We start from the raw sequence: 11,309 nt of genomic DNA on the forward strand, positions 1-11,309 counted from the left end.
GTGATAGAGATGAGGATGTTGTGTTAGATGTTTGGTAAGACATGACATGATAAGATTAGAAATAAAAATATTAGAGAGTGTTGGGGTAGCACCTATAATAGAAAATATGGTGGCAAATAGACTTAGGTGATTTGGACACGTAGAGACAAGACATGTAGATTATGTTGTAATGAGAGTAGATCAGATGAAGATAAGTCAAATAATTAGAAGTGAAGACTTAGAAAAACTATAAGAGAAGTTTTTAAGAAAGATCTCATATTACCAATTTAGGTAGAAACATGGAATTGGATAGAACATCATGGCTGAAGTTAATCCATGTAACCAAATCCAATTAGTGGGGTAAGGTTTGGTTTTTGTTGTATATATTGTTAGATTTAATTGGTTTTTGAACTTTATAATATTTTGAAATCAATACCAAGAACAAAGTATAATATGTTTCTTTTCTTGCCAAGAAACCCACAAGGGTAGGAAAGAGGGATGCAAGAAGAACACAATGAAATTGATTATAAACTTCTATTCTTTACTTTCTCTTTGAAACAAGATTACAAGTGTTACAGAATAACAAATAATCTATCTCACCCTTATTAGGATTTGAAAGAGACTAGTATGTTATTTATAATAAAACTAGCACACTAAACTAATGGGCTTTTACATACAGACCCATTACACAAGCTAACTTAGAAACAAGCTAACTTAAACAATTGGGCTTAACAAACAGGCTCAATCCGACATGCTAACAATCCTAGCATTTCGACTACTGCATACTTGAGCATATTTCGACTACAGCAATGCAGGTCTTCGACTACAACATATGATTAGACTTTGAAGGCATGCTAAGATCCTGTCGAATTGTTGAACCAAGAAGATACTCTTCGACCATACTGAAGTTCAATCCAATATCTCACAAATATCCACCTTGGAACAAACTCTATAAAATTAACGAAACAAACTAGCTTTCTTCCTGTAGCTTTACCAACTGCATACAGTGGAAAAACTTGCAACTTGGCAAGGTTTTGGTGATCATATCAGCAATATTGTGATCTATCAAAACCTTCAGCACTTGGACTTCTCCATGCTCGATTAACCCTATGATGAAATGCAGCCTCACATCGATGTGCTTAGTTTGCTCATGATAGGCTGAATTCTTCAACATGTGTATTGCACTTTGACTATCACATTAAAACATTGATAACTCGACCTTGAAGTTTTAGCTCTTTAGCAAAACCTTCAAGCCACAATGCTTCTTTTACAACTTCAGTGAGGACAATATATTCTGCTTCACTGGTTGATAAGGCAATAACCTTATGAAGTGTTGCTTTTCAACTAATTGATGTGCCAAATATAGTGAATACATATCCAGAAATAGATTTCCTAAAATCCATACAACCCGCATAATCAAAGTCGACATACCATTCGATTACTGCTTTACTATCTTCACCACAGGCTACACTATAAATTAAGACTCTATTGAGAGACCCATTTATGTACCTTAGAATCCACTTCAATGGTTGCCAGGGAGCCTCTCCAGGATTCGCCATGTACCTGCTTACTAGACTTACTGCATATGCTATGTCGGGTCTAGTACAAACCAGAACATACTTTGAGACATTTTGCTACAACATTTTGGATATTCAACAAGAACATCATTTTTCTTGATATTTCTACCTTAATGATTTGATTATTTTTTCCTTCTTAGATCGAGAGACTCAAATAATTCATGTAAATATCATAACCATTTTCTAAAAGTTGTCCCAAACTCAAAATATTCTTCTTCATATTTGGAACGTAGTAAACATTTGAAAAAAATTGATGTCTTCCATATTTTAAAAGAATTAAGATATTACCTTTGCCTTTCATTGGAACCTTAGAGTCATTGCCAAATGAAACATTTCGATGGATGATTCATTAATTTCTACGAAGATGCTCTTTTTTCTACACTTATAGTAACTAGCACCAATTTCAAGGTATCATGAATTTTCTTGGTTTCCTTCATTATTTCCAAGTGCAAATAACATTGTTTCAAACTTATCCTCATTTCCTTCCACATAGTTGGTCTTCTCATCAACTCTATTTTCGAATGATCTATATTTTGAAGCGTAATGACCAAACTTGTGACAATTGTGACATTAATTTTGAGATTTATAATTCCTTTTATTTGTGTATCATCTTCCATGTCCTCTAATTGAGACTTCTCCTCTCTCATAACTGTTCTAGTGAAATTTAAACCTCTTCCAAAGTTGTCACATCCAACATGTCCTCGACCGCGGCCTCGTTCTCGACATCTACCTATACTTTGTTGGCATATATCAAATATGAGATATAATGAAAGGAATATATTATCTATAATTCTCACATCTTCTAAATTGTTACTGTAACACCCTTCTAAACTCAAATACAATATTCGCAATATAATATGAATTAAATCAATTCAAACATCCATCGATGGTGTCACCTTCATAAAAACTTCACATTAACAAGTCCAGCTCCGTAACACGGGTTCCCAAATTTATTTAAACCAAATGCTTCTTTAACACAACAATGATAACATCAATTTCTCACAGTAGAATTCATAGTTTAAAATATCTTTATTTAAAATACTTCATGAAAACTAGTTCGTTCTTCATTATTCATAAAACATAAAACAAAACCATCAAATACCATGAAAGGTAACTCATCATATTAAGATAAACAACAAAGAACATAATAGTTCCAAAACAAACGATCCCAACTCCGATTTAACACATCATATTAAGATAAACAAAAAAACACAATAGTTCCAAAACAAACGATCCCAACCCCGATGTTACGTATCATTTAATTCTCATTTACTCACGGATATTCAAACATCACACCATAAAATATTATGCAATGTCACAAACAATACAATGCAACATAATTAGACTCATGCATGTGGTACCAAAACTTCACTGATGACTCAGTCATTGTTCTCCAAAGATCCCCATCAACAGGACCGATTCTCGCTTGGAACCAAAGCACTTCACAATATCGCACTATGGGATTGAGGCTATCACTAGACCAATTGTCCTGCAAACATCACTGGACCTATTGTCCTAACATATGCTGTGCATGTATGATGCACAACATTCATTTATTCATCACATCATGCAATCATATTTACACATAATTCACATTCGTCACGTTGTCAATCATGACAACAACAACTTAGTACAACAAGCAATACATACACATAGTCACATAATCAAGTTCCACACCATTGACAGATAACCCTCTAAACCTATCTAAACATGCCGATTAAATTTCAGAAAATTACTAAAAAATTAGCATAAAATATAAGCTTCCGTAATCCGAAACCACTTTTCAAAAATATTATTTTTTGTCCTAGTAACCCGCGCTAAGCGGCCTCCTCCTCGAACCACGTTTTATAAACGGAACCACGCTAAGCGCGATCCACCGTGCTAAGCGGGATCTGCGATTTCAGCAGAAAATTCTGTGCGACAAGCATTATACCAGTCTGAATCTTTAACCCCAAAACATGTTCAAATAAGTATTTTCCCGCGATTTAAGGCATATTAACCTAGCTCTAACATGTATTGCCCATTACAAACATCAAAATACAATTGTTCATCACAACACCAAGAATCATCATTAAAACCTTAGACCTTCAAACCCATGGAATGGTGGATCTGACTCTAGATCATGTTATTCCTCATCAATTCATCAATCATCAACATCATATATCACACTAACAACACATTCCAAGCAACAATCATCATAGACATCAATTCATCACAAAAATCCTAAACACAAACCCAACCTACAATTATCTAATCCTAAACACAAACCGCCTGATATGATTTTGCTTCTACTCTCTATGTATTGCTACCATCACTATGAAAAGTTAAAGTTATCATTTGTTGGATTAGATTTGTACTCTAATATATCATATACGAATAACTTATTATCATTTATCATGACGTTATGTCTATTTTATGTCTATTTTAGTTATGCAATCATATTAATCTTATTTTCGTGTTTAATGGTTGTTATATCTTAATCATGTTTATGTACTCTATTATATATCACATGATATACAATCCTCATAATTGTTTTTTTAATAACAACCTATACATGTTTATCTTTTGTGTGTCTAAAGAGCGTGTTGATGTTCGAATTGTTGAGAATAATGCAAATATGAGTGTGGATAATAGTCTCATATTAGAAATGTATGAAATGTTCCGAAAATTAACAATGCTCCCGAACTCGATCCTCCTCCTATTGTTGGGCTAACACAAATAAGTGTCACCACCCAAAACCCCTCTAAATGTTGTCTTTATGTGACATCGTTGGAACTATATTTGTAAGGCAAAAGCTAATGTCCTCTAAGATCATCTCAACGGGTGACGAGAGTTTTTTTGATGTTAAAACTTAAACGGTAGTATTATTGGTGATATCCATAAATTAAATTTTTTAGAGTCATTGAGCAATTTAAAATAGTAAATTTGTAAGGAAAAACATGTTTTCTTTAAATTCAAAAGAGATACCATAATTTTGTTGAAATTCTAAAATGTAATTTTTATTAAACTATCAATAGCTCATTATAATTTCACCAAACTTGTATCCAAACATACAAATAAGAGCTAAACCGAGAAAAACAACAAATCTCGAATTCATCAATGCTCCATGATTATATAAGACATTCTCCTATGTTTAATGTTTGGTTTCAAAAAGTAAAACTAAATTTCATCTTCTCATAAACCTTCTCAGCTTAGTTTTGCAGATACTATCCCTTGAATGGATCCAATGAGAGTGAAAGCTCCCACCACAAACCCAACAGTGCTAAAAGTCCTAAGCCAAATCCACTTGCTTGTCCATGGTTCAATGTTGCACTGACTAATATACATTTCCACCGGGAAATATATGGTTAATGGATAATATATTATGCCAGCCAAAACTCCCAAAATCTGGTTGAAGTATGGAAACAGCATCGCAATCACCGTCGTCGTCACGACATAAAATGTTCGGAAACATAGCCTTAGTGGACTTAGTTGAAATTTTGGTAACAATGGGAGTTTTAAGTCGTATGCGTAATTCACAAATCCACTCTCTGAAAATCTAAAACGTAACCAGTTCTCAACGTTCGCGTAAAGTGGCTGGCTATACACCTGCATACCAAAAACAAAAACACGTCTCGTAAGTCTAACATTTTATCAATGATCCATTATATACGAGTCTAACGAAACGTGTATGACACAACGATAGAGCCAACAAACAGATGTTCAGTCTATATATTATCTGATGTGAGACTCTTAACAGATAACTTTATGTTCATTTGTTTGAGGGGCGAAGAAGGAGAAACGGTGTACCTGGTATGCACCAACGAGGTGAATAACTATACAAGCATTGGCGAAGTCTACGAGCCAATAAAGCTTATAACTTGCAAAGCCTGTTAAAAGATTTCCTGGAGTATCATTACCAAAAGCTGCATAACCAGCACAGCCGCAGCAGAGGTAAAACAATGTTGTGATGATAACCGATATCGTTGAGGCTCTCCTCATGGTTACGTTTTCCGCAGGAGGCGATTTCAAAGTGTCCTTCAAAATGTGAAGATAAGTTATATTAGACTTTTGAGGATTTGTGAAGTCAAATTATTGATATCTAAGATCACGCGTACCTGAATTTCTATAAGAATTACTGAGAACGGATAGGAGAAGGCTATGTCACCGAGTGCTTGCGCAACCAGCCATACTTTTTCCATTCCGGTTGAAGTTGGCACGCCTCTAATGTTACCCGCAAAATGTCCGTTTTCTGAACACACGATTACCACAAACTTATATATGTGATACATTGTCTAAAACGTCGCGTGAATCACAATTCTAGTCTACAAAATTTGAAATTGAAAATCCTGATCACATTAGTCCTTCTAGATCGGCTAATGTGATACGAGATTTTCATTTTCTCGATCATTTTGAAATCTCCTTAGTTTCGTGATATTGTTAAGAAAGTAAGAATACCATTGATTTTATCGGTGGCAAGTCCCATTCCAATGAAAGCATAAGCAAAGGACATTATTGCTGCAACGATCGAGAGCCATTCGATGTTACGAAAATTCGGAATCTGCGACAGAACAATTTGGATAGCCCCAAATACAAGCATGTTATATGTATCCGTCACATAACATGTTCCTTCATTCCCTTTGCTATGATGGTAACAGGCTGATTCCTGGATTGATCTGCAGCCGCAAACACAAACATAAACATCGAAATCGATAGAACTATTACAGATTCTTTAGTGACATTAGTTTTAGTGAGATTTAGTTAACAAGATTTGTAACTTGTGTGAGAAGTTAAAGAACAGAACAGACCTTATGCTGATGGATGCTGTAATGATGTAGGCAATTCCAAAACCATATAAGCATATATTTACAAAAACACTGCAGAGGCGTCCATTTCCTACTCCTGTAGCCACAAATAAGGATCATGTGTTAATGTTCTTGCATATAGAGATTCGTGCACAGTACTATTGTAATATTGTGTCTTATTCATAAATTTGTATCAAACACCAAAAATCATTTCACTAAATTATAAAAACTATACTTTCTTAAAATTGGTAAAAGTTAAAACAATTCAAAAAGCAATTTGCAAAAAACAACAAATTCATATGTGACCATGATAGTTATCCCTCACAACAACTCCAAACGCGTCAGTTTACATTTTGACATCAATATGTAACAGACATAAACAATTAAATTAAATTTCTAAAAATATTAATTTAAATTTTACTTTTTAAAATTAAATTAACATAGAATCATAAACTAGTAATAAAATCGATAAATTTACTTGAAATCATAAAATTTATAAAAAAGAGGATTTACTCGAAAATTAAATCTAAAATTAATTAAAAACTACTAAAAATTTAATAATTATGTAAAAAATTTGATAATAAAAAAAAAGGAACTATCATAAATTCCTAAGAAAATGTGTTAAATTTTCTAGATACTAATATCATTCTATTCCCTTATCTATAATTGATTTCATCGCCACCACCAAATTACTGAGTTGTAGCACTTATCTACACAAACTTATCATAGCTTTTTACAAAATACTACTATAAAATATAATTCTATTTCCCTGATTTTAATTTTGATTTTTGCTTTTTTTTTTCTTTTAGTTTTTTTAGTTTATGTGAAAAAACAACTAATTTATAAGATTAGAAATACTGAGTCATAAATTTTTATTCCTGTATATATCTATTAAAAAATGAATATAATTTTTAATTAAGCTGGAATTACCTTAAAATGTTTTTTCATTATTTTTTTGTACGGAGAATGATTTAAATCACAAACTATACGACAAATAAATCATGACGCGTAATGAGTGAACGAATTACACGTATATTAACTAAAAGTAGTGATTTATTAATTAATTAATTAAAGTTTGTTTGTTATGTGATAATTTATGTGGTTTTGTATGGAGTGGAGAAAGGTAAGGGTCAAGAGTTAACAAACAAGATACACGTGCTAGCTTTAAGAATGTTATTGTTGCCGTGACAAACTTAAAAGCTTTATGTAACCTTTTGATTAGTCCAAATCAAGACCTAAATTTTCGCTTACTTTATCATCATCATTTAATTTTTATTTATTTTATATTTTAAGTCTTCTGACATTGCCATAACAACCTGGACTAAAATTAAATGTAATATGAGTTTTGTATCATATGAATTTGACAAAAAGTAAAAGAAGAAAAACTAACCCTTATGTAAATTAACAGCATCAAGGTAAGAAGAGCTTCGATGAGGACCATATTCAGGATCCGGAGACCGATAAGTATCACTTAGAAGAAAAGCAGAAAGAAGAGTAACAGAAGCAAACAAAAGAATCGCTAATGGTCCTGCAATCCATCCAATCTGTGCAATACTCCATGCCAATGACAACACTCCAGACCCTATTACTCCTGTCACTATGTGCGCAACTGCCGTCCATACTGTCCCTGTTCTCAATCATCATCACAATCCATCCACAATATTAACATTAACGTTATTGATTCATGAACACGAATTCATATATAAATTGAGAAGAGAGAAAAATGAAATACAGACCTGTTCTTTTAACATGATATTGTTCGTGAAATTGGGATTCCAAAAATGGAGTACTGTTGTCACGTGAAAGACATTCGTCACTCATGATTTTGATTATGTAAAAATCAGATTGATTGTTAGAAACTTGATGGAGTGATTTGGATATATATAGATGAATCGGATTTTGAATTTTCCTTTTACAGAGAAAAGGGATCAGATTTGGCTTTGAAAGATAAAATCAAATACGATAACGCCAGAAGCTTATTTTATACTCACACATGCTGTAATGGTGTATACATGTCATCAATGTCACTTTTTTTTTGTATTATATTATTTTTTGAACTTTTTTTCTATACAATTAATTGCATCCAATGAATTAAAATAACTTTGCAATAATGGTGATGTGTAAATTATAATTGTTGATAGATTTTTAGTATTTGTTATTATTGAAAAAAATTATTTCAAGGTATTAATTAAGAGAATTAGATCTAGCAGGAGTCACGGAATTTTCACATGACAAATCAAATTTGAATTAAATATTTTAAATTTTTTAAATAGAATTATCTTTGATTGGATCTATTAAAAATTAATAAAATATTATAAAGGGATTTATCACTAGTATAAAGGGAGTAAATACATCTTGAAATCTTTGTATCTATTATTATAAAGAGATTTATCACTAGTATAAAGGGAGTAACCAATCGTTAGTTGGTATAGTAGTGATTGGCGCTGGATTTGGTTGGAAGAATTACGGTTCGATTCTCCGCAACTGCGATCGGGAGGGGGCTGGACCTACTTGATGTCAGAACTGACATCTGAAACCAGACTATACCGGTGATGATAAACAAAAAATAATAATTTGAGTAAGGGGCGAGACAATATGAACTATTTGTTTTTGAAGTTGGCTTCTAGTGGCTTAGATTTGAGGTATCTTTCTGCTCCAATTACTATTGAGTCATCATTCTTAAAGCAATAGTTCATAAAAATGGTGGACACATTAAACACCATATCCATTATTCTGTTTGAAATGGTTTGAAAAATAGCATAATTGCTTTTAAAGACAACACTAAATGGCGCACAGGCAAGGGAGATAAAGTCATTTTTTGGTTGGATAATTAGTGTGGCATATTTCTGGCAGACCATTTGCATATTCTAAACATGTCAAACCTTAAAACCATGTTGGGCACATACATTCAAGACTATAAGTTGTCTCTTACATCTAACTTGGTAACCGCTTTTCCAAACATTCCTTCCTTGATATAGGATATGATTATCTCCAAAGAAGGTGATGATTGTATGGTGTGCATGGCCAGCTTATCTTGAAGTCTACCTATTCTCAACTGGTTGGTGTCTCTTAACAAACTAATTGGGGAAATTAATTTGGAACAAAGCTATTCCTCCTTCCACTTGATATTTTGGACCCTTATGCATAAGAAGCTACCAACTAATGACATTTTTACTCTAAAAGAAGTGCATATGACCTTAGTATGTAACTTGTGCATAAAGAATGAATAATTCATTCACCAATTATTTTTTTCTCACCTTTCTTGGTTCTTTTCCTCTCTTGAACCCAAGACTCCTAGAAGCATCTTACCCATGAGAGATAGATCCACCTGGCCTTTGAGGGGAGTCTCCCTTGACATACTTCTTTAGGTGACCTTCTTAGATCATGCACTTTATCTCTTTCTTAAGTTGATAGCAGTTTTCAGTTTTATGTCGCTTGACTTTGTGTAACTTGCACCATCTGCTAGGCTCGGACCCCATGACATTTGACTTTGGAACTAGGGGTTGTGGGATATCGTGCATATGGAGGATTTCTTGCCATATCTGCTCAAGGCGAGTGTTTATAGGCGAGAAGTTCTCTAGACTTTGGAACTAGGGGTTGTGGGATATCGTGCATATGGAGGATTTTTTGCCATATCTGCTCAAGGCGAGTGTTTATAGGCGAGAAGTTCTCTGCACGTTTTCTGTTTTGTTTCAACATCGTCCTTTCTCCAATGGGAGAAACATAGTAATTCTTTCGTGACTACTATTAGCCATTTGGATTAGAGGTACAATCTTTCATGGCTCTAGCTTATTTTCAACATTGCTTTCCTCGCCCTTTATATAACATTTTACACGTCTCACTACCTCAGCCAAGAAAACCATTGGCCAATGGGCGAGGGATTCATTAGAATATCCCGCACCGAGCCCATTTTGAAATACTTCTACGATTATTTCATGGTTGGGTTGGATAAGCTTGATTATCTCTTCATTAAAACAAGCGAGCTACTACCTCAGAGATTTGGAGGGGCCTTGGAAAATGTTGAAAAGGGTGGTGAAGACCATCTTTCTGTGCCTGCTTGCTGCTAACTGGTGGACTGGTTTCTTCACCAAGTCTTGATATTTGATGATGGAGAGCCGAGGAAGACCCATATACCACCTTAGGGCCATATCATTGAAGGTGCCAAAGAGGAGCTTGCATTTCAAGAAATCATGAGCTCCAATGATTTCCACTTTGTGTTAATGGAGGCAACATGTTCATCCAAGTAGTGGCGCGCATCAAGCTTAGCCAATGAAGGCGGCGCGAAATTCTTTGAAACAAGCACCTCTTATATTTCATCTGAGAGAGGTAAGGGGTCTAATATCTCCACCTCTTCTGTATGGTCAACCTCCTGCTAGCAATGTTGGATATGGAGGATGTTATCTTCCAAAGTTTGGTTTTGGAGATGTAGGTCGTCCATGGTAGTGCATATCTCTGCCATGGTGGTTTTCTCGCCGCCGAACTCATCGATGGTCAGAGTTGCTATCTTCTTGTTCACCATGATGAACGTAGAGGTTGATCTTGAGGACATCAATCTGACTGAGAGTTATAATGGTGACCCAAGTCAATTGTACCAAACCCCGTAGTGGTTGCCAATTGTACTTACTAAAATTATAATACGCGACAACCCCTAGTAATTAAGGAATGTCAGATTTGTTTTAGTGTTTATAGCAACCTCACGTATGGAGTGAGAAGCTCTGTGTATGTGGTAAGTTAATTAAATATTAAATATTAAATATTAATTTTCGTGTAATGGTAAAATCTTTACTTACATATTTTTTTTTTCATGTAAAGGTAAATTTTTTACTTACATAATATGTTATTTTTGTTGTAACGGTAACTTTTTAAAATATTTTATTTACATCATATTTTTATTCAAATTATCTAACATACGTATAATATAATTTCTTATTTATTCATGAAAAAGTTGAAATTATTTATTCAGTATTAT

At 33.7% G+C, this 11,309-nt stretch overlaps 1 protein-coding gene across 1 annotated transcript; it reads right to left on the reverse strand.

Moving 5' to 3' along the window:
* Positions 1 to 4,543: 4,543 nt before the first annotated feature.
* On the reverse strand, positions 4,544 to 8,308 carry LOC131662244 (probable amino acid permease 7). The gene is made up of 7 exons (XM_058931969.1): positions 8,077 to 8,308; positions 7,731 to 7,967; positions 6,344 to 6,437; positions 5,994 to 6,211; positions 5,654 to 5,787; positions 5,346 to 5,573; positions 4,544 to 5,144 (listed from the first exon to the last, which is right to left on the reverse strand). Exons 1-7 carry the CDS (start codon positions 8,159 to 8,161, stop codon positions 4,743 to 4,745), a joined length of 1,398 nt encoding a protein of 465 aa, XP_058787952.1. The 5' UTR covers positions 8,162 to 8,308; the 3' UTR covers positions 4,544 to 4,742.
* Between the last annotated feature and the right edge of the window lie 3,001 nt (positions 8,309 to 11,309).

Source organism: Vicia villosa, linkage group LG3 (assembly GCF_029867415.1).
Source record: "Vicia villosa cultivar HV-30 ecotype Madison, WI linkage group LG3, Vvil1.0, whole genome shotgun sequence".
Classification (NCBI taxonomy): domain Eukaryota; kingdom Viridiplantae; phylum Streptophyta; class Magnoliopsida; order Fabales; family Fabaceae; genus Vicia; species Vicia villosa.

Bases quoted from the DNA above. Each gene is read 5' to 3' on its own strand.
- LOC131662244 (XM_058931969.1), bottom strand. From the start codon at position 8,161: ATGAGTGACGAATGTCTTTCACGTGACAACAGTACTCCATTTTTGGAA. The intron at 6,438-7,730 runs GTTAGTTTTTCT...TTGTGGCTACAG, and splicing joins TGCTGTTAATTTACATAAGG to GAGTAGGAAATGGACGCCTC. The intron at 5,788-5,993 runs GTATTCTTACTT...TCGTGTGTTCAG, and splicing joins TGCCACCGATAAAATCAATG to AAAACGGACATTTTGCGGGT.